Below are 24451 nucleotides of genomic sequence, written 5' to 3'. Positions count from 1 at the left end.
GAGACGGGAGTCGATTGCGAGTTTCTCTGGTGTAATCCGGGAAACATATTATGTGAGAATGGATTTTCCAAACCCGGCCCCTCATTCATATTCGAACGCCAAGACAACAATCCACAGCGAGCATTGCGCACGATATAATAAAAATGGACATTCTATGATGTGCTTCAATGGTCTTCCTTATTGTCCCAACTGCGAAAAATAAAAACTAAAGAAAGACGACTTTTCCTTTTCTCTTTCCTTGTTTAGTTAAAATTCGTTGAGTACGCGTGTCTCTCCAACAGTCGTTGTCACGGTAGAACCGTTCATTGACACTGCGGTTAGTGCATGTTACAGACAATCGTGCCCTTTTAAGTTGATAAGTGATATTAGTGATAGAGGACATGCTCGGATTGCTACGCGTCCTGCCCTGGCGTCAAGCGATAGGCGTTGCTGCAACCTTCAAGGGCGTTCAAGGTCGCCCCCTCATTGAAGCACATCCGAAAACCTTGGCTGATAGTAAAACGGAAACAGGAAGGAAGCTCTGTAACTCGCCTGAGCCTCTCGCGCCGATTCTGTGCTCGGGCCCCGGTACGCAGCACGGAGTTTTCCCTGTACACAGGCCACCACGCATACTGCGCAAGTAGTGTTCACATTTGGCGAACACTAAAATAAGAAAAAAAAAGAATTGCAGCAGAAATTGGCTGGTGTTAATTTTCATCGACCATGCGAATAGCACAACGGCGACTCGACGACACTCCGCGTGTCAGCGTTGTGAAAACGCGCCAAGCGTCTCAACACGCTAGCTTTCACGAAATAAATTCTCGAGGTAACCATTAACGTTGTGGAAGACGCTCCATGGAGCGTCTTCCACTTGCAAAGTATACTTTGCAAAGTATCTGAACGCGCTAGCTTGCACGCGGGGCGTTCTTAGAAGCGTTCAATTCTGGCTGATGAGGCGTACGCCTGTGCTGTGTTGTGTTACATTATCGGGCCTCGGTGCTACGTGCCCTAGTTCAGATACCGCCTTCGAAGCACTTGTGACACCTTTATTATATATCCGGCGTGCGCACGCGCTGCGGTGACGTCAATCGTGCACGCTCGCGCGTGCGTGTGTGGGTGACGTCACACCGGAAGCTGCAGCTAGCATTAGGGATTTCATTGGGAATCCGTCATGCTAGCTAAGGAAATGCTATTCGTACTTGAAAACGAAGAAACTGTGTCGGGAAAATTTTTCGCTGCCTGATCACTCAGTAGTATGTTGCCTCTTTAACAGAATATTTCAACGCTTTGCGCGTAAAGTAGATAAACCAACGATGCCCCACGGTTACCATTAATTGACCGCTAAAGAAATATCCTATAAAAAGAAACTGAAGTCGCGGGATGACATGACCCCCGAGCATACATGTGCAGCGCGCAAGAAGCACTGCCCTTATGTTGTGTAAGACTTTATTAAAAAGGACTACAAAACGCTACGTCAGCGGGCGTTTGTGTCTGACGGAGGAAAGGAGGCGGGGCTGGCGAGCGTTTTCTTGAGCGAGGATGCCGTTAACGAGTGTACTTCCGTGCGCGCTGTCGCACTGCACGCCTTGCTTTACACGCGCGCGTAAATAATGAAGAAACCCACCGACTACAACAGCATTATCACTCCTCTAAAGAAGAAAGGAGTTGAAGTCTTTAGACGTGCAAAGCACGGCTTTGCCGAGCGAGACGGTTTAGGAAGCACGGACGTGCTTGTAATTTTTTGTCTCCTTGTTGGTCGGCTAAACAACTCAATTGGGCTGCTGTCTGACAGCATTTTGGCCTTGTCGTTGAGGCCGAAAAAGAAGAGCAAACAACCGAGCCAAGCACTGTCTGAGCGGCACGCTTCACAGATCTCGCACAGTGGCAGTTTTCACGGCGGGCTTCTCCTAACGGCGGTCGCTTTCTCGCCTTTATATGCTGGCAGCTCTAAAATTTACGCCCAATGCGACATCGCCATGGTGTCTGCGGAGGTTTCTTTGAAAGAAGGCTTTGGAGACAAAATTACTGCGCGTAACTCAGGCGGCGTGTTTGCGTATTGTACATAAATAGCCATGTCGGTGATGACCGCCTTTTGTTGTGGTAACGGCCATCTCAGCGCCGCCTTATTTGTTGAGTGGCGGCCGTTAAAGGAAGGCACTGGTCCGGGCAGACGTTCCGACTTGAATAGCACGCAGTAAAACTGCGCGCATGCTTTATTGCCCGTGCAAGAGTGGGTACAACGTGCAAGCTATCATCGGTCGTTTCATGCGCATCTCTCTGTATGCGTTTGTGTGTGCGTGCTCCTCTGTTAGCGCACAAATGACCAACATTGCCTTCTTTTGTTCCCCCGTGTTGCCTCTCGTTGTGCTTGGTGAATGACTTGAGAGAGTATAGGTAAAGATGGCGGGGTATTTTAGTGATATAAAACTGCTATTTATTTTCGGCCTGCCACTTGTGTCTGCGCGCGCTGGCGACGTACATGTGGGCGTCCACAATAACCAACATTGTGTGCCGCCTGCCACAGTATTATTGAAGTCAGAGTATTTTCCGTGACGGTCGTTCTGACTCGCACGCTTTTTCATGCGCGCAGTTTTAAAGCTTCCCCCTCCTTAGCGTATATTGAGCACCTACCAATGAACATTGTAAACGTGCCTCCCGCCTCAGCCAATGCAGAATTTTAAAAAATTAAAAAAAAATAACGAAACAAGCTCGTTCAGTGGTACGTCTCTGACAGCTTCGATGTATTTAAACTAAAGGAAAGCACGTGGGTCCCTTACGAAGAGCGTCGGTCGTCCAGCTGCTACTCTGGAACGCGGCCCCTGCGTGCACCGTCAGCCGCGAGGTCAGATCAGGTTGCTCGATTAAGATCTGGAGTCTCCCGCTCGCGCGCTCACTTGTGTGAGACATCTGCGAGCGCGCGGCTTCTCACCATCTGGCTGCTATTCGCCGACACGTTAGTCACGCCTCCTACTTTGCCTCGTAAACAGCGGGCGACACGGTTGACGCTGGAGATTACTTTAAACCGGGCCGCTATTATATGCCGCCCTATGCGTTCGTGACTCAGAGAGCTAGAGATCGCGTTAAGGAGTATATTTAGAGCAACGTTTAGGCGATGACCTCGGGTGTTCAGGACACCGGCGTAGTATCGCTGTTACGGACGTCAGAAGCTTAGCAAAAAATAGCTTAAGCAGCGGCACGCTTCGGAGCCAAACACGAAACGAAGGACTTTATATTTTCTATTTGACCGGCTCATAACCGTGTTCTAAGCTATTGTTGTTACGCTGATTCGAGATACGCCGGTTCTCAGCCTCAGAAGCCCTCAATATGGAAAACCTCTGCCACCGGCAGCCGTCTGCATCTGCCGAGAGAGGCGAGGAAGAATCGAAGCGCCTGCCATGCACCGCCCGGTGCCGGTGTTAGCGCAAACTTCAGAAAGCGGCATTCTCAACCCGCAACCCTTCCGCATTCTATTCCACTCGAGCGGTGAGTACGTGAATAGCCCGATCGCATCCATCTTTTCCTCGCCGCCGGAAATCGACAGGATTGGACCTTCGTCCGTGCCAAGGGGGAAGCTGGCGCAACTTATATCCCAGCTGGTCATCTTGGTTTAGTTCAGGAAGTGTTTCGGCAGAGGCCGTCCAGAGCAGCGCCTTTGTGGGCCGCGCATCGTGTCTTCTCGCGCGGCTTTGTGTCGCTGCCCTTTTTTTGCCGTGCCCTGCAACATTCCCGGCAAACACGCCGAGTGACTATAGCTGTGCACCTAAGTGGTGCTCGCGGGCAAGCGCGCTGATTGACACGTTGGAACCGCGCCAGTCGAGTTCGCCGGCTTTGGTCTCCGCGGGCGAGAAGGGCCCAACGGCCACGATGTCCGGTCGGCATAGTATTCGTGCCTTGACATTTTGTTCAAAGGACAACCTCGGATATTCATGGACTCGAGTTTGTCTCTGGCCAGAGAGAGGCTGTGACACCCGTGGGCGAACCGACCCGGTCGTGCACTACGTGATGCAGGGCCATCCCACGCAGTCGTCTCCCAAGACTTGCGAGCATCCTCGTGTCTGCGTGGGCTGCCGCGCGTGGCCACCCGAATCAGGAGAACGTTGCATTTCGGTTTGACTTAGTACGTCAGTGAAGCTGACTGTGAGCACCACTCGCGTCTGTAATATATCACTACACTTTCCTAACATATATTTTCCTGCGTAATTCGTTTACAAAGAAAAAGTATTCCTGGCAATTTAGCGTTGCCGATTCTTGTCACGCGAAAGAAACGTATACGATCAATTCTATCCATGAAAGTGTTTTTGTTTGCCAACGTCAGTCTCTCTAATAATAAAAAAATGTACGCGAACGTCAGACTTAGCTAACAATATCATCTGTTTAGACGGTGCCTTTAGTTTGTGATCACGCCTTTTTTTTTTTAATGTCAAGCGACCACTCCAGACACATCTCATCACTAACACGGTTTCTTCAAAATATATTAGACGCTTCGTGGCCCCTTCCAAAAACCGGTCTTAGTCAAACAGCCGCTAAGACTTCAGCAAAAGAAAACCAGTACGACAAGTGCTATCCTTATCCGCTTCCTAGTATGCATTACATACCCTATGAACGTTCGCAAAGGTCGCCTTGAGAAGAATCGCCGAGCTAAGTTTGCGACTCTCTCTCTCTCTCTGTTTAGCTAAAAGCCAGACCGAAGACACTTTGAAATGTTAAGCTACGCCTGCATGCCCCCTTTTTTTTATGTGCGTAATTAACACTGCGCGACGGCAGGCCATAAGACTGCAAATTGAATCACTTTTCCAATGTCCTTTATTCGATTAGGGCTTACCACCAAATTCAGCCAGCTTTAGCAAGAGCGCAATTATAACAAGTCTACGCATACTGCGGGGCAGACCTACTTAGTTTTGCATATAGCGTTACGTACGCAGCACCAGTCTGATAACAATGCCTTTTTATAGTCCCCTGTCCCCCGCCCCACACGCAACCTGTCTTGTGACGTTGCTTGAAGATTCAGCTCTATTTTTGTGCCATAAACAATCATCATCTCTGGCGTCTAAAATTGCAGAAAGGTAGCGTTCTGTCCTTTCCCAACCTTTTTTTCCGTCAGGTTTTTCGCGCTAGTAACTATGTCACAGAAAACACGGAAAGGTGTCAATCGCTTCCGGGCGGCACTTACACAGCCAAGTCCAAGGAAGCTTTTGTTGTTCTTAAACGTGAAAGTTTTTACCCCACTTCATTAACAAAAGTCGTGTTTTATGAAGATTCAGATACCGTCTCTTTAAAAAGACAACAACCGTGTATAACGCATTTTTACGACGCCACGTATAACGTGGCGTCGCCTGGCGTCAGTGCATTCGTTCTACGATGAGTGACAATCGTGCTTTAATTCCGCAACTTCTATATAGTCTTCAATAAAAGTTGGTGCACCACAGTGTACTCTTCCACCGCGACAACCACATGATCACATTAGGCACTGTAATCTAGCGGCGCCGAAGCCAGAAACGCCGTGCCGTGTTGGGACAACTACGTTCAATACGGCTGCTGCATTGAGATATCTTCGATGCGATATACTGTATAGATGTGCCGATTTCGCAATACCGGGTATTGCGAACGATTACGTACCTGTTCGAAGCAGTGTTAAGCGGACGCAGACAGCCGTGCGGCTGTTTCGAGCCGAGCGCGGTGGAAGGCGCGTACGCTCCGACGGAGGGGGCGCGGCACGGCCAAATTCGCCGCGTTGCCGTTGCACGGCGCCAGTGTGCAGCAGAGCACTGGAAAGCGTGCAGCACGGCAAGCCCAGTGTTCTTGAGGGGAAGCCAAACACTGCAAGATTCAGTTTTTCAGTATTGCAATAAAAACACCAGTGCGACGCAGTCCGGCACGACCGATGTAGGAATGCTGAACAGTGGTGCTGGTTGCCAGGGCGAGTTTTACGGTACTAGGTTGGCATTATTTAAGGCTTTCTGCGGGAATTTGTCATCTGCGTTCGGTGGGCCTCACCTCAAAGCACGATTCCCATTCCAGGTTCGCGAGACACACTTGGTCACAGCTATTTTCGAACAGCCTTCGGCTGTTTAGGAGGGCGACTATCTAAAACACTTTTTCTTAATTATCGATTATGGGCGATGAATTTCTCGGTTATGTGCAATGACCATGTGGATTCGGTCAGAGATATGCGCTTGAACGTTTCGTATGAAAGACTGTCTATTGCGTGGAACTCTGCACACTTGCCTGATGGCTTAAATTACTCGTAATGATGGTACAAAAAACTTGGAACTTATTTTCGTGTCACCAATTTTTGATAAGCTAGTGATGGTTCAGTGCTGTAAAACTTAAGTTCCCGAACTTGCACTTATATTTAAATGCCTAAAGGTTGATTTCTCCGAGGATGGCGATTGATCAACTTGCATCAGTGATATAGCGAGCAATGTATTCAGAATGCACAACTCTTCGCGACGGCATTCTAAACACGTGATGAAGACGCTGTATGGATGACTTACCTGCAACCATTAATGACAATAGGCCTACCTAATGTGTTAAAAAAAAGAGACCTTTCAAGACAAGCGCTGACTGTGTGTGATGACATCCTCCGAGGACAAAATCCGACGACGAGCTATAGTGTAGAAAGTGAGTCAACGCACTACGGGCTTTCGTGTGTGAAGTTTTTCTAGAGAGCCATGTGATTAGTCCGGTTTAACTTCTCTCCTTGCGCGCTTTATTAAACTCGGCGTTGAGCCATCATTTAAGCGCACCATTCCCCTTGAAACTTGAGATCCGTGCTATCAGTGCATATTGACTCACCTAAACGAATGTGGTTTATTACGGCCAGTTTTATTTATTTATTTATTTATTTATTTATTTATTTATTTATTTATTTATTTATTTATTTATTTATTTATTTATTTATTTATTTATTTAACTAGAACTTTTTCGGTGCGGAATTCAATGTCATCATTGTGCTACGGCAATGCTGATTTAATTTCTTCCATTCATTGCTTCTCCACAACCGGCCCCCATTCCAAGATGGAGACTTGAATCCCCGTCTTCATTTATTTCTTCTTCCTTAACAGTATGAACACTTCTCATAAATTACGTCCATTATAGCCACTGCTGCCAGGCAATGATGCCGTGGCTAATGTCGTCTATCGAGGAGAGAATGCGAGATTTATGCTGTTGACAATTGGTTCACCTATTAAGCGAATTTCTTGCCTGACTCGGACGAATGCAGCGCGACTTAGGCGAAGACAGGATACACAGAAAGACACAGACGAGCGTCTTTCTGTGTCTGCTGTCTTCGTCCGAGTCGCGCTGCATTCGTCCGGGTATGTAACAACTCGCCAATGTCAAGCTGTTCTTGCATGAACTACGAAACGAGTGAAGCGCGTGAGATGGAGACTGTCGTTTTCAGAGAATGTTGTTTCTTTTTTTCAATTTCAATATTTGATTCGCTTCGCACGATTAATAGCAAATAAAGTATAAAACGTGTTCCCTACTGAGGCACGTGATCCTGGAAACAATGCTAAATAATAATAATAATAATAATAATAATAATAATAATAATAATAATAATAATAATAATGATGATGATGATGATGATGATGATGATGAACAAAAATGGGTGAATAAGTCGTACCGAAGTGCTTGTTCGCCTGATAAGAGAAAAAGTTAATATGAGGATATACATAAACAGATGCGTATACTATACGGCTAACTGGAATGTACAAATACGTCTTTCTCAACTATCAGGCCGCATTCATACAGCTTGCTGGCACTCCCCAATGCATTTCATTGACAAATGTGGCACAGTTTGTGAGCCTTTGAGGGCATTTTCGAACAGTTTGTGTCCGAACTAGAGATATCTGCACAGGGCCAGTTGCTGGCCATTTTCGTATAGTCTGTTCGCAAATGTACTTGCACAGTGTCATTCATCTCATTGCACTATTTGCTATGCTGTTTTCATCACAATTCGAGGAGTGAAAACTATATGCGGTGTATCCCAGACTCGAGTGAAGTTATTGGGGATCCGTTGAAAGCAGCGGTTATTTGCCTGTGTTTCACCTGCACTCAGCGTTTGTGTGTAGTGTGCCTCTACTGACCAACAATCATTCCATGTGGCGCAGGACACTCCCACTCCTGTGCGCTGATCCTCGCTTCGTGGCTCTCCCTCACGGTTTCCACACTCTTGAAGCCAGGTACGCGCAGTTTTATTCACACTGTTTAACTGTTTAACTTACCGTGCTGCGGTATTGCCAGAAGGCCTACGAAAGCGCGAAGGCTTCTGACCATTCCACGTGGTGTTGCGTTCTACGAGCATTTTTAATTCCGTCGCCTTCCTACATTCGAGGGGGAGCTTGCATTATGTAAAGTTGTCGCGCTGCAGCGAAAACAAGGTTGTAGCTTGCTCGGCGCTCGTTCGACGCTTGTTACCTTATCGGACCGCGACAGCGTGGACTGCACGCACCCGTGTCCAGGGGAAAAGAGTGGGTGGTACGGGGGAATAAACATTTGTTGAACGTCTTTATCGGGCGCTTGTGCCCGGAATGACAAGGCTGCACGCGAAAGGGAGCGGAACGGGGCGAGCCGCGAGAAATGCGCGCGGCCGGTCGTTTCGGCGGGAAAGCCGGCGCATCATTATCTATAAGACTGCGCAAGAGCGACGTCGGCGCGCGCGCGCCGAGAGACCGGCTTTTTTGTTTTGTTTTTTTCTTCTTTCGCGCTCCTCCTATTCTTCTTCTTGTTGCGCGGCGGTTGCGCGCAGCCCACCACCACCTCGTTTTTCGGGCGAGCCTTGGACGCACGTGCGTCGCCGAGCCATTCTGATGCAGCCAGCGCCGTCGACCGCTTCCGGATGCCGCGCTGTAAAAGGGTGGAGTCGCGCGCATGCAGTGCTCGTCGCAGACAGCGTGGGAGGCGAGCCGGTCTGTTACACTGGCGGCGGCGGCCAGATGAGTCTCGCGACTCTAATCGTGCCGCAGAGTAGAGGTGCGCTAGAAAACCGGCATCGCGGCCGCTAACAAAGACGAGCGGGTTAGCTCGGTGCGCTCTTTCGGAATGCATTACAGAGCCGAGACACGAGGAGAGCGCCGCAGGTCAGCGTGGTAAACCGCGTTGCAATTTCTCCGCGCGATCGAGACAGAATGTCGTGCAACATGCTTGATTTGTTTACTCGATCTCTCTTTTTCGTTGTCGCAGAACAATGTTAATGTAAATAGCTGTAATAGCACTTCTGAAAAAAGAAACCTACTTTAATTGGAGTGGGGCAAGCAACTGTCGCTCCGCAGTTGCTTGTATGTTCTGCTGAAAGCTCACTGTTTTGCTTAACCTATATAGCAAGCAATACTGTACGACCGCTTTGAAAACGCCGTCGAAGTGGGTGTAGCAGGAAAACAAAACGAAAAAAATTGCCGCCGGTTTTCACTTCAGTCGCACTTCTTCATTTGGTCTGGAAGAACGGAGCGAAGGAAAGTGCTTGCCACATGACTCGGAGGATCCTGAATGTAAGAAAAGCTATCGCAATTTACGTTGGCTAGTTAATGAGGTCTTTATAGAAGCGAGGACAGTTGGATGTAGCACACTGGGAGCAAAGCGAGCAGCCATAAACTGACAGCGTGCAACAGCTGTTTTTTGGAACTGCAGCGCTGCGTTAAGCAGCCAGAAAAATCTCTCACGTCAACGGGCCCGCGTGCACGCGCTTCTGCAACGACTCGGCGGACTGTTGAACGTCCTTTTTACTCCCCCTCGCTTCGCGACAGCCGCCGAAAGATTTATGTCGCGGGTCGTCCCGCGGAAAGGCTGTGCGGCGTTACCTTGTCGCCTGTTGCCAGCGATTCTCCATTGTAATTAGGTGCCGCAGAACTGTGCGGCGCATCTTTAGCGTGGCGACATGCCTCGGAGCGTTATCCGCTGATAGTTCGGGTGTCCAGCGCAAAAGCGGCGATGAATACGCGGTGTAAGATAATGGGCTTGCATAAGGCGCCTCGTGAATATGTATGAAACGCGTCTCTGGCACTTTATTATGCGCGGGCGCAGGCACGCGGAGAAGCAAACACACTCGGCGACACGACTTGGCTACAGGCGGCCGAATGAAAGCAGTCGCATAGCAAGCAGGCATTCGCTCTACTGTAACAAAGACCGAAGAAAAGGACTGTGCTTTCTTCGCCACCATATTTCTTATCACGAATCTTTACTGCTGGAAGAGTAAAGAAAGCTAATTACGAGGGAGTTCGGAGAATACTGCTGCGTGCGATCAGCGAGCCCATCCTGCGCTAGAAAATTAATATTTTTGTTTCTCATTATTCAACGGCGCAGTAGTAATGCGAGACAGTAAGTTTGTCCTTGTTTCCGATGAGCAGCAATTAAATCAGCAACAACTACGAAAACACCAGATAAGGTTTCGAGGATTCTAGGTGTACATGTTCGCGTGAGGGGATGATGTTGCACCATCGCAGAAGGGAGTATCACTGTCGCCGCCGTCTTTTAATTATGGGACATCTCGAGCTTCGCAATGATAAGGACGACATCAGCATGTGCAAAATGGCGCACCGCCAACTAATCGACGCATTTCAATCAACCTTTCTTGTCCTTAACTATGTCTTTATTAACTATAGCGCTCATTTATAATGCTGGGAGTTTCTGCCCGCAAAGCCCAGAATAGCGTGCAAGGAAGTTTCTCGTTTTGGTCACCAGTATTCACAAAAGCGAAGCTCCGGGAACGCAGTTTCTTATACCGTGACTTTCTAAGGCAAAGTGGCCTTTTTGGGCCAGCGAAACATTCGCAGTACTGGGAGCAGCGAATGGTGGCAACAGTCTCCTGCGATGACATGAGTTTCTTGCTCATTCTTAACGATAACAGCGAGCGTGGAAGAAGCGTTTTGCGAGTGGATTGAATTTGTCCAGCGTTCTTCGCCTCCCTCCCGACGAAGTGTCGTAAATCGGAAGAAGCCATATGTAGTTGCTGCCTCTAGTTGAACTTGCCATTGACCTCTGCGAGACCAACCGAGACATCGGCGTAAAAAGCCGAGTATGTTTCTGTATTGATGTTGGCTTTGGGAACCTCACAGAAAAGAACATTTTCGCTCTGCGCGACTGCCAGGGTGAATTTATAACATCGCTGCTTTTCAACTGCACTAATCTTGAAAGTAGTTGAGACTCTAAAGATCTTTAGCTATATATTTGACACCGTTAACAACGTTTTATAGCTCCAACAAGCAGGACACGGGCGCGGTCAAGCTTTTTTTTTTCTCCTTCTCGCCCCTTCGCTGCACGGATGACCGTATACGTTAAGCGTTATAATAAAACTGTTTGACAATAAAACTGTTTATCTTTGAAATAGTAAGAGATGTAATGCTCGCGGAGAGTAATTTTCTGTAGTAGTCAAGTTTTTTTTTTTGTCACTTTGTAACAACAGGTTCAGTTTCTGCAGCTTCTGTACATTGTCACTTGGCACTCTAATCAACGCCGCCAATCAAGGACTGCGAGGTACTTTCATTAAAACTGGAAACGTTTACCCGGCGCCACGCCCAGCATGCCGATAAATGCGACGTAGTCATAAATGAGAGAGAGAGAGAGAGAGAGAGAGAGAGAGAGAGAGAGAGATACGAAAAGGAAAGGCAGGGAGGTTAACCAAGCTTTGGCTCGGTTGGCTACCCTGCACTTGGGGTGGGGGAAGGGAGAATAATAGAAAGGAAAGGGTAGAGAAGAAAGAAGAAGAGTATGAAAGGGGTGGATGAACAGTTTGAAACTACACAACACGAACTCGCGCTGTTAGTTCACAGGCGCTCGTGAAGTCCTGTGGTCCTCAAGAAGCACAAGAGGGCTTTCGTGGCCTTGCGCATATGCGAGACCGTAGGCCAAGGTCCCAAGATCTTCTTTTCTGTCAGCGGTCTTGAGTCCAGATGACGGAGCTTGACTTTCATACTACGTCGTTGAGCTTGGTATGATGGGCAGTGGCATAGAATGTGTTCAAGCGTCTCCTCGCAGGCGCAAATGTTGCATGCCGCACTGCTGGCCATTCCAATGAGACTCAAATACGCATTCGTAAATGCCACGCCCAACCACATGCGGCACAGTAAAGTTGCATCGAAGCGATACAAGCGACGTACACGTAACAAACGCAAAACATGCAATACAAGGAAATTCAAGTACCTAGTTGAGATCAGCGTCTCGCATGAAAGTTGCTGGCGCCTTCCTAGTGCGATTCTCGCTAGAGGGGCTAGTCCACAGCCAAATGGAATTTCATAGCTCAAGGTGCACTGTCTGAGGTGAATTCAGCAAATAAATTCAGTCACCGCATAATCGTAACGATTCGCGTACGGCCGAGGAATGAACAAAAATGTACTTTACGCCGACTTGGCATTCTCTGTCACACAGTGGATGCGAAAAGATCCCTTTTACAGCCTTCACACGAAAGAAGAAAACGAGCGATAGACGCAGCGATTCGTTTATATAGTCGGTTCGTCGATCGGTACACGCCCGTCTGCGGTATAAGCCGTTCCTCCCTTCCGCGGCCATTCTGGCTTGTAGTATGTATACGACGTATACTAGAAAAGGCGGGAGTTGGTATGAAAACCCGGCGAACTATCGCGGCTCCGCAGGAGGACTCGCTCTTTTGGCTCGCGCTGCAGAGACACGTGGAATGCGGCATTCGAGCCCGCTGAGCCAGCCATGGGATCGGTGCACGAGTTTTGGTTCACGCTTTGGGGCAGGTATAAAGGCGGCAGGCTCCTTGAACGGGCCGGCTCAGCGCGCAGTATGTGTGCGGACACCTACTTGAAAAGGTCCCTGGGGAGCCGTGATTTGTGGCTGTCAGCACCCGAGACTTCCTCTCCACTCTCCTTACCCTTTTTCCTTCTTTCTTTCGCCTTGCTTTCCTCGCCCTCCAGTCGAACGCCGTTTTGCTGCGGAGAGCGGCTTACATGGCACCGCGCAAGAAATCAAGAGTAAACTCCGAATGAATGGGGTTTGAGTCGGGAGAAGCACGCTTGCGGGAACTTTCGTAGCTCGCAGTCACAGCGTAGGCGGCATCGTGCATTTCGTATGAGGTCGATGTTTTTTTTTTTTTTTTTGCCGTTTGTTTTTCACGAGAAAGACATGTAAACGGACGCGACGCTGTGTGGTACAGGGTCCGTTCGAGCGTCATTGTGAAAGTGCACTAAACAGATCATCACCTGTGCACTCCTTTTTCAGAACTATATATCATCATCATTCATGTGACGGGAATATGGTTTATTATTTCTGGAGAAAAGTACCTGCCGTGAGATGTAGATTCCGCGGGAACAAGGCCCACGATCTCCTAAACACGATGGCACACTCTAACCTCATGACTTTCGAGCTGGATTGATGGCGATGAAAAATGACAGCCGGTTCCACTGACGCTAGCAAAGATTTCTGAGCAACAGCACAAACATGAAGAGCTATACTTAACCACAGAAACGTGGAGAACGCTGCGACTTCAAATAGCTACAGCTCTTTGAAGTCAGCGTTTCTCTATATTTTCGTTTCCTCTTGCCTTTCAATTGGCTTCCTTTTTTACTTTTTCATTACGTAAACTGCAGTAGTTTGCAACTGCAGATATGCCTATTTGTGAGGAAAAAAAAAAGCGGAGGGAAAAGGGGAGGACAAGAAATGAGCATTTCGCAGCACAGCCTTTTCGTGCCTGCATTTTCCCTGATGTCGGGTCATTCGCCAACACACCATCCCGTTAGTAAACCACTTCATCTGTCACGGCGAGAGTACATTGGCGTACACTGCACAACTATATAGGATCGTCGTGCAAGGGAAGACGTGCTGCCTCGATGTACCACAGTATGGAGTCACCCAGTGTTTGGCGCTGTTGTGATGAAGCTACTCTTGGCAAAGCCTCCCGTTAAAACTTTCCACGGCCACTGCGGTATAACTGCACTTTTGTTGAGTCTGCACATGTACCCGTCGTCAATCTCAGCGTACGATGGTTTTTCTTTCCTCGTTCGAAATAATGGCCGCATAAAGTGCTGCGTGGTCACAGTGTATATATGCCATCCTGGACGTGGTCTATGGGCTCCTCACGCATAAAAGTTTCGACAATGGGACCTGCGTGCAGGAGTTTTTTGTTGCTCAATTTCCACAGCGCGCGCGCTTCCTTGCGTCATTACTCACGCAGAAAAATGGGATATTCGTGAATAAATTAGGTAGGCGAAACTATATTAGCGCGGCCCGCGGCGAGGCAGACTTAGTTCGCGTGCAGAGTCTTTATTCGGTGCGACACCGTCCGTGGGGCGTGCGTCTGGCGCCTGTCTCCTTCTGTACGTGGTGGGCGCGTTTGCATTACCACATTTCATAAGAATAGCGCCTGCGCAAACGCGTCTAGCGCACCTGCGCGTCGTAATTTATTGTTATTTAATTCCAACGCAGCCTAGGCCAAGTTCAACGATTCTTTTCAAGGTGCTCACTTGGGGCGTCCGCATAGTGCTGTGTTATTCCTCGCAAAGCGAGCGAGCATAATTAAAACTCACAGCTTGACGCTTAGCAGTGTAAGAAGCAGTCACTGTCGTCGCACCATCGCATACGCAGCGCTTAATGCAACGTCTTGTGCCGCTGCATAGCGATGGTTGTCGTGAAATAGAGGGCTTTAAGCAAGTACCAGGGTTTTACGAGCCATAACCGTGATCTGATTGTGAGGCATGCCGTAGCGGGGAACTCCGGATAAAATTTGACTACTTGCAATGAGATTCTTTAACGAGGACCTGAATCTGAGTTTACGCCAGTTTTTGCATTTCTCCCCCATAGAAAAAGAAAAACTTGGGGTGATCATACAACCACAGGAGAGATTAAATGGGAGATAGCTGTCATAGGCAGGCACGGAGGTCAAATAGATGCATCCGTTAAACTAAGAACAAAGCAATTGTCACCAATCGTCGTGACCTCACTAGAAGAAGAAAGAAAAAAGTACGTTTCTTTTCTTTTTTTGTAGAACGAGGGCTAATAATGTACGTAGACTTGAACTACGTTTTCGTCTCATTTTATTTCGAGCATTCATCTTTATTTCTTCTCAACTCTATGAGGCACAGCGAATCACCTCCTGTTGCGTTCGAAGTGCCAGCGTGATCGTGTCAGAGGCGGAGCACGCACGGTCGCTCGAGACTGGATCAACCAGACGGGGATCCGTCCGGACTTTAGATATGAAATGCCCGAGCGCTTTCGCGCTGCACGTTGAAATCTTCGGAGTGCTTACGGAAGCTCGCCATCTTCTGTTGCAAACTCGTACACGCAACGCACGTGCCTTCGCGTGAACTGTTTCTCGTATACACCGGTGAGCGTGGCGTTCCTGTAGAGCCACCTAGTCCGCGAAAAGGAACCCTGGAAGCAGGAGAAAGATCGTAAATAAGGAAAAAAGAAATTCTACGCCTTACGCATAGATGATGATGTGAGTATACGCAACCGTGAACACCTCACTAAATGAGTTTAATACGACTTTCCATGTCAGCGACAAGAGCCAACGACACCGTATACGTGTACTAATTTATGTTTATCTAAGGCGTAGCCAGTGTCGTTCTTATCATTAGCATCGTATTTAGATGCTGTTTAAATAAAGAAAAACGGTATCCGGTCAGTTGGCGGTTCAGGGGTGACAGTTTTATGACTATGCTGTAAAAGGCATGTATCGTTTATCAAGCTTCCAGCGTTCTGCATGCTTCAGCCGTCCATGCCAGTCCGTACAGAGGGAGACGGGAATGGGGATGGGGGAGTATCAGGGCGGTCACGTGCCTAACGCGTGTCACGTATGACGCGGTGCACACCGGACAGCTGCTTGAGCCGCTTCGAGTGACGCGCCACTTTCCACACCGCCAAAAGAACTCAGGTGGGTTGTTTGGAATGTGGCCTTCGACTCCCACCGCCTTAGCATTCCCGGCGGCCGTCTTGGACGAACGCGTCGAAATGCGTCGTCTTTCGTACATTCGACTCACCGTCTTTCTTGTTGATGGCGCACTTTTTTTTTTCGCTTTAGGGGCCTGTCGCACATGCAGTGTGATTCTCTCTTTTTTTTTCGTCGTCCTCCCTGAGCGTGTTTTCTGGGGTTTCGCCTATACTTACGACTCCGAATCTCAAGACGAGAATGCGCGTGCGTTTCTCACGGGCTGGCCCCGACACGGTGTTCCAACTCATTCATTAGCCGCTCCGAATTCGTGTTAGCCGGCCGAAGCAATCACCAATGAGAACAAGTAGTTTACCCATTCATGCTCGAACGCTACTATTGTTGCATTATTTAAACTTCGCAACCCATAAGTTACACTCCCTGACGAAGTAAGGGGTGCAAAAAAGGGTAATGCTCGAAATCCCTTCGCGCGGAACATAGCGAACGCATCATAGATTCGTGGTAGGAGCTGTACCACGTTCAGGCTTTGAGGAATAGAGAGGTGGGCGGGAAGTTGGTGGGGAATGGTAGGACAGAGTTGCGCGTTATTATTCATTTCTGCTCCAGGCAAACGTTATTCTTACAAGAATAACGGATCATGCTTTTTAACCGGCCAGAACAGAATGAAACGCGAGATCTTCGGCTGAAGTCGTTCCCAACGTGTTTTGAATTGCAGTTGCATGCAGAAAAACAACCGATATATGAATGGTATAGCGCAAAATGTGTAAGTAGCACACGCCGTATCCTTGTAATGTTGCCAATGCGAGTAAAGAAAAAAGAGGAAAAGAGCGGGGAGCTGCGAACGTCCAACTTCGAGCTCTAGTTGAGTAGCAAAGCAACGTGTGTTTGATGTCGGCACGGAACACGAAATTGCAATATGTTCACACGGCTGGTGTCACCCAGCTGTAGCCTGTAACCAGCCGCACTACGTAACAAACTCTGTAATCACCGCGATAGCCCATTTCAGCAACAGAGCCGCGTCACGACGCTCACATTGAGACGCGTAGGTGTCGGCAGGTGTGCTCCGAGGTTCGCGCGCGCTCGGCGCCCCGGGAGTCTCAAGCACGCGCACCGCGAGTGGAATCGGCCAAGTAGGACGGCAGCAAAACATAATGGGTCCGGGGGGTTAAGCAAACGGCTCTGCACTGCCAGCCGCCGAGGAAAAAACATGGCAACCGGAGAAGGAGGAGTGGTGGCGATGAGCCTCAAGGGCAGGACACTTCGCCTCGACACTCTGCCGAACGCACCTGTTTGCAAAAGAAAGGGTTCGCCGTTTATTTGTTGCCTCCGAAGGTCTCCACGAGAGAGAGAGAGCTCACGTGGCCGCGGTCAGCGTCTTTTCAGGCGCGCTGCTTCTTGGCTGTCAGTGTCTGCGCGTCTGGTTAGGGTCGAGGGTCTAACTGCTTCGCCCTCTCCTTCCCACTCGGTCATTCTGACTCCCCTCTACCAGCATCTTGTGGCTCGTGACTTATTTCCTTTAATGCCTTCGCGTTACAGCGTTACACGCACTCTCTCTCGCACAACAAACACGTGACTCCGTCCGAGAGCTGCTGTGCCTCGGGCCATTTCTGAACGAGCTTCCTGTTCGCTTTGTTTGCCCCGCGTCGCCTCGGGCCACAGGTTCTTCATTCTTCGCGTTTTGTTTCGCGCCTTTGGTTTTCTTTTTCTTCATTATCGTTTCTTTTTTTAAAAGCACGCGGCCGTCGCTGGCCTCCCGCCCGCCATGACCACGCGCCGGTCTTCTTGGGAAGACGTGCCGCGGGGGACCTTGAGACAGCCAGCGATGACCAAATTATATTGTGCCAGATGCAATCAGGTTTATTGGCTGTTTTAAAGCGAGAAAACCGTCGCCGCCGGGGATTATGATCGATAAGAGAGCCGCAGCGTGTCACTCCTTCTCTACAGATGACCGAGATAAACGTGATAAAAACAAGTGTATAAAAACAAATAAAGAAATATTGACGATTATGCGGCTAGGAAATGGGTGTTCGTTTATTGTTTAGTTTGATGAAGTTTCCAGAACGGTTTCTTGGCGGAGGACTTGGGGTTGATTGCGAGCCAGTGAAAGCCTTAAGTTGAAGAAAATATAAATTAAGACTTGATGTTTATTAACGCTGCCAACATACGCAAATGCTAAAGAAATTTAAACTCTTAACGCACAATATCGTCATCTACTCGCGTGAATGCACACATACCGCCAGTCGTTAGATACAAGTTCTTAGAGGAATTGAAAGGTGACTCGTTGTTACCCTACAGATAGATTCAGTATTTATTGTCTTTTGCCATAAACCCCGAGTTGAAATTTGGTGTATATGTGAAGATACCGGGAAACGTGGAAACATGGCTTCGTTGCTTGCGCCTTCGTGCGGTCTGCGCCGTCTGCACTAGCTTCTTAATAGTGTTCACCGTGCAAGCTTGTGTTGGTGCGGAGTGACGGACGATAACATAGACCATACATGACGTGGATTAGATGTGCTTCAAACTTGGGGCGCTGGGCTGTCATCCGTCGTCCCGTGACTGAATACAATGGTTATGACCAGCTTGTAATACGACTTTGTGCCGTGAGTCACTTTCGTTGCTGATATTTAGTCTGTTCTTTTATTTCTTTACGTTTATTTATTTATTTATTTATTTATTTATTTATTTATTTATTTATTTATTTATTTATTCCTGCGTGCCCACGCAGGGTAGGCAAAACGAGGTACACACATATCTTAGCCAGATCACTCAGTGTTGGTGTTCGCTGCATGTTTTAGTCTGTTCATTTCTATTACTGTCATCGGAACTAATAATAATCATTGGATTTTAACGTCCCAAAACCACGATATGATTATCAGAGAAGCCGTAGTGGAGGGCTCCGAAAATTTCGACCACCTGGGGTTCTTTTACGTGCACCTAAATCCAAGTACACGGGCCTCAAGCATTTTCGCCTCCACCGAAAATGCGGCCGCCGCGGCCGGGATTCAATCGCGCGACCATGGTCCCTCAATACTTTGAGGGACCATGGCGCGACCTTCGGTTCAGCAGTCGAGCAACATAACCACTACAACACCGTGACGGATTGTTCTCGGAAAGAAACGTGTCTGTTCTGGCGTTTCCAATCAGAATTGATTATTTTTCTACAGCAACGAAATCAAGTAGCCGGAGGCTTAACCCTTTCAAACGCCACCTATGAAGAACTATCCGTAAATACATCAAATCGGTAAAACGTTATTTCAATGCACTCGATATTTTATTGCAACAAAAATAATGTCATAGTATGCTGATTTATGCCTGTTATAGTAATTAATTCTAATCAAAGTGCAATTAAATATCTATTTATTCTGAAACCATTCATGCTCTCTTTTTGCATAAATAGAATCAAATCTAAGGCTGGCAATATAGTGCAAATTCGTTTTCGGTTATGCCCATTTTGAGCAAAGAAAAATTATACTTCTGACGTGGCTTGCGGGAAGCAAACGTCGAACGACTCGTCTAACATGGTAGTGCCTTCAGCAAAATGACCATATGCAACAGTGCACTGCAAAATGAAGTTAAATGAAGACAAATTTATTATGCAAGACGTTCAATTCTTCAAAAGCTCAATGTATCTTGCTCTTTCGTAGCCCCTATAGTCGACGCAACTATCAAAAACAAGCGGTGCACACAATTATGTACATAGCGTCTAAAAGTGTTAAGCTCCTAACCTGTTCAGGTACATCCCATTTAGTCATGTAGCTACTCGTCTTCACTAATCATATTTCCACCATTATAACTTGCTGAAATCGATTGGCTGGCAGCAAATAGTTAATACACGTTCAAATAGGCTGCGTGCGTTCAAGAATGCAGACATGTGTTGTCGTGCTTGTTCACGTAGTTTTTCCGCATCATTCAAGTACTGTTTTTTCTCAATGATGGAATAAACTGCGATGGCACACCGTGTTTTCAAGTGATCACTAGAAATGCCGCGTTCTCTTTTTTTTTTTTCTCGTTTTACTTGGCCTTCACTTTCCACCGATAGCACTTAAATCTACGCCAGTATGAAGCTAACGTGAGAAATCGTGCGCAAACTATTCGCAGGAAGACTTCAACGGCTCTCAGAGTACTCTCGCCCATGTGCATGCAGTGATTTCGCCAATGTGCGTAAAGTCACCGAACCGCTATGCAGGGAGCGAAGAAGAAGAAGAGAGCCAATCTCGAAAAGAACCGCGACTAAAATGAATCCTGCTAAGCAAACTTTTGGTATCTCCGCAAACGTTGTTCCACTTCGCACTGGTCAGGCCGTGGACAACGTCCAACGCGAACTCTGGCCGCGCTCTGTCCAATTCACGGATGGCGCGAAGCCGCTGACAAAGCGAGGCGAGGGGCGCCTGCCCTGTCTTTTTTACGCCGGCGAGATGTTTGCAGAGACGGTAATAACCTTAATGGTGTTCTCCGGGAGTATGCCGATCGACGTGGACGCTAACCCGCCCCTTGGTTTGTCTTTGACCTAAACTACACTGGCAGCAAGATAACGTGGCGGCCAGTGTTATTCTCTTTTTTTCTTTTACAGATGCGGTGCATGGCCTTTGATAACGCCGCAGTAAGGCGCGCTGGGCGTTTGTCATATCGACCTCCTTCCCACCAACACACACACTATTTTTCGCCTTCTTCTCCGTAGCAGAGAATGGCAGAGCAAAATGGTTAGCGCAGACGCGCTGCGGCCGCACTCCGCGGAGGCTCCATTATGAACCGAGCACTGAATTCCCTCGCGGCAGCGCCTGATTATTTGGGTCGCCGCGCTTATATGTATAGTCACGGCTGCTTCGCCGGCATGCGTCTCCTTCTGTCGCGCATCTCCGGGAACATTATGCGCTTAATTGGCAATAAATTTTGATGCGCTTCCGCGCCACATCTAAGAGGCGAGGAGGACGCAGTTGGCGCAGCCTACGAGAGGCGCGGCTCCGTAAATGGGAGTCATCAAAAAAGTGCCACATCTTTGTCGTTACTCGCGGGCGACACACGCTTGTGACGATTTCTGCTGAAGGAGCATCGGTCATGGTGCTACTCGTCTCGCGTCGTCAGGCGGTGCACGAGTCGAAAGCGCTTCCGCTGCATCCTGCGTGTCACCGCGTTGCGCGCGTCGCCGCGACAACTTGGCGAAACCCTCCCCCCCCCCCCTTTCTTCCCGGCCATTTGGATTTAGCAATAGAGCTGCTCTGGCACTTAGAGTGGCTTCTGTTTTGTGTCGTTTCCTTTTTCCAGCTCCTCTTGACACCTCTGTCTAGTGCGCCCTGTCACCTCCCAGAAACTCGATAGAAAATGCATGCGCGGGGCTTCCTTTAGCTCTGTTTGATCGCTTTTTTTTTTCTTATCGACCACCATTCAGCAAGAGTGATGAAAGAGCCGCTCGTGGCACTGGCTCAACGGGGATAACATTGTAATTTAGGATCGTAACACTATTTCAACCACCAGATGCAATTCATGCATGCCGTTCTCCAAGGTGGGACGGAGGTGGTCGTGTAGCTTTTGGTCATATAATATCGAGTCATTTCAACACTTTCACGTTCATCTATACGCCTGCGGGGTCAGGAAAGGGCGTCACGGCGCTATTGAATGTCTTGGTCATAGTGTCAAAATTCGAATCCTTTATATAAACTGCTGTTTTGGAACAGTCACCATAAAACTGACCTGATATGTTTATAACGTGAAAACTACATATTTCATATATTTATGCTGACCCCCTGTCTAATAGTGAATATATCAACAAGCTAGACGACCGACCGTTTTCCGAAGAGAAGATCCTCGGATCGTGGCCGTAGGCGTCGCAGGCCAGCAAAGCGACGCGAGCATTGCTACTGTTTTTAAAATCGACCGGTTTAAGCGACCGCTTGTATAGGCGTGCAATGGACAGGCGCATATGTATACCCTGACATTACCTTCTTCCCTCTTCTTTCTTTCTTTCTTTTAATCCCCTCCCCCCAGTGTAGGGTAGCGAGCCGGACGCGCGTCTTGTTGATCTCTCTACCTTTCATTCTTCCCCCTTGGCAGGCAACGTCACCAAGCGGAGAGTTTTTCTTAGTTACGCGTCATTCTTGCTGTTCGGAACGTTATTTTAGTTTTCTTTTTCTATATGTTGCTCTTATACTATATTTTCTATAATGCTCGGTTCCTGCCAGCGCCAGGTCGCGGGATCAAATCCCGGCCTCGGCGGCCGCATTTCCGATGGAGGCGAAAACGCTTGAGGCTCGTGTACTCAGATGAGCACGTTAAAGAACTCCACGTGGTCGAAATTTCCAGAGCCCTCCACTACGGCGTCTCTCATAATCATATATGGTGGTTTTGGGGCGTTAAACCCCAACAATTATGATTATTATTATCCTGCCAACACCGAAGTCTGCACGTTACACACTTCGGTCATGATGATAATAATAATAATAATAATAATAATAATAATATAATAATAATAATAATAATAATAATAATAATAGGCGTAGTTCTCGGCCAGTACACAAATGGTACGCCGGGCTGCGCTCCTACACTTTTCTAATAAATGTGGCACTGCGGTCGCCTGCGAAGTGGTCTAGCTCGAGATATCCATTACTTGCAATACCCGGCGTGTCACAGAGCTTTTAACAGTGCGTCATAAAATAAATAACGTTGAAATCTCGTAAGAACCTATAGGTCAAGATGTCCCCGCTTTGTTGTTACAATGGTATAGATAGATGCACTGTGGACCGCCGAAGAGGCGACTTCCGCGAGCGGTTCGCAATTTCAGCCGCAAGCGGAACCATGGAAGCCCGCTGCGGTTTCGCTCGACATAGGGCAACTATTCGGGCGTATACGATAGCGGCGCGCGCACGGCACGTGGGGGCTCCCGCGCAGGAAGAAACAAGACCGGGCGTTTCAGCGGCCGTCTATACGTGTCCCGTAGTATATTACGCGATAGTAGGGCAATGCGGTCGTGCGGATGAATGAATGAGCTGCCGCGGGTGACGGCACGGCGCTCGGCGACGTCCGGTGCATGCGGTCCGCAGTGCGGTTTGTTTCCGCGGCTTCCTTCGGCGTCTCGCGCGCTCGCCGACCGAGTGGTTCAAACCTCACTGCCCTTCCGGTGGCTGCGGCGGGCTGTTTTTCACTGCCCGTTGTGTTCGGCATGCCCTAGGCCCTTCGGCCGAGTCAAAAGTTTGCATTCGCTGAGCCGGAAGCAGCGCGGGCACTTGGCTCGCTCGTGTTTCCAAACAGCCGAAGGGAATCACGCTTTCTGTGTATATATATATATATATATATATATATATATATATATATATATATATATATATATATATATATATATATATATCGCCATGTGTGCCTGGCGCATACAGCAGCAGCGGGCATTTCTTCGCCTCTCCTCCCTTTCATATTTTTTTTTCCTCTTCAGTGGCCTCGCTTGCCTTTCTCAGTGTCAGATCGACGTCAGAGTGCGTACTTGATTGCTCCTGTTCTGCCTTCAGGGTCGACCTTTTGCGGAGCGCGACGATGGAATACCTGTCAAAGAAGTTGTCGGTATATGCGCGCCTTTCCAGCTGTTTTGCCCACGTTGAAAGCGTTCTCTTTATACGGATGGATTAGCCCGGAGAAAAATGGCTCGGAAGTAATTGGGCTGTGCCCGTAACCCGCGTCGTCCTCCAAGCCGTTCGTTGGATATTCCCCGCGCCACAAGTGATTCTCAAGGTGCGCAAGACAGATGGAACAATTGACGCTCGTTTGGCCGACAGGCGAACCGATAAAAGTGCGCGCCGAAGGAAAAAGTATTTGCCACCGAAGCGAGAAATAAGTCTCGAATTAAGCGGGCCCGCATTCAGAATGATATTAGCACGTCGAACATGATGCACGCGGGGCCTTCCCGGTCGCTTCTGCAGAACAGCTCCAGAGCCAAATAAAGTTTATTCTCTCTCTCAACGAGAATTAACGATAATGTTATGTCTTTATACGGCGCATAAATTGATCGTGGCATGCTCAGTTTCACGCTGGTATATCGACATTTAATGGTTTTGTATCGTCTACACTGGGTCTCCGTTCCATTTATAGTTTATCAGAACGCAGGGTGTATACCCGCCGTGGTAGCTTAGCGATTAGGGTGTGGCGCCGCTAAACTCGAGGACGTGGGTTCGATTCCCGGATACGGCGGTCGCATTTTGGTAAGAAAGAAATGCAAGAACACTCGTGTACTAAGACTTAGGTGCACGTTAAAGAACCCCAGCTGGTCGAGGTTAATCTGGAGTCCTCCATTACACGGCGTGCCTCATAATTAAATCGTGTTTTTTTTGGCACGTGAAACTCCATAAACAACAACAACGAACACATTTGGCATTGCAACTTGCGTTTCGGCACCCGCCAGCGGTCTGGTTGTTCGCCCCGCGGCGATGAGCACTCACTCGTTTTTCACATAGTGCTGACGGGTTCTCTATGATTATTGTTTGTTTTTTTTTTTTCGCAGATTGGTAGAGGGCAAGACTTGGGCCAACATGCATTTTTGTGCCAATAATTCGAAGACGAGGGTGAAGTGCAGAGTGATTGCAAAGAATAAAAATAAAGTGCGTATGGGGGTAGACATGTTTCTGAGCTCTTCATACATGCGCACTGCCT

General features: G+C 48.3%; 2 protein-coding genes across 2 annotated transcripts in view; one reads left to right on the top strand and one right to left on the bottom strand.

The window, feature by feature from the left end:
* The window catches only part of LOC119378971 (BMP-binding endothelial regulator protein), a 230375-nt gene that overhangs the window by 64337 nt on the left and 141587 nt on the right, over window positions 1–24451 (top strand). The window contains exon 2 of the mRNA XM_037648088.2: window positions 8094–8165. Within this exon, the coding sequence (XP_037504016.1) occupies window positions 8094–8165 (72 nt within the window). The remainder of the gene's footprint in view (window positions 1–8093; window positions 8166–24451) is intronic.
* The window catches only part of LOC119378973 (uncharacterized), a 77576-nt gene continuing 68092 nt past the window's right edge, over window positions 14968–24451 (bottom strand). Inside the window, exon 3 of the mRNA XM_037648089.1 lies at window positions 14968–15306. Coding sequence (XP_037504017.1) covers window positions 15178–15306 — 129 coding nt within the window. The 3' untranslated portion in view covers window positions 14968–15177. The remainder of the gene's footprint in view (window positions 15307–24451) is intronic.

Source organism: Rhipicephalus sanguineus, chromosome 1 (assembly GCF_013339695.2).
Source record: "Rhipicephalus sanguineus isolate Rsan-2018 chromosome 1, BIME_Rsan_1.4, whole genome shotgun sequence".
NCBI classification, from domain to species: domain Eukaryota; kingdom Metazoa; phylum Arthropoda; class Arachnida; order Ixodida; family Ixodidae; genus Rhipicephalus; species Rhipicephalus sanguineus.
The sequence above is the reverse complement of the archived record's forward strand: the minus strand, read 5'-3'. Positions and strand labels throughout refer to the sequence as shown.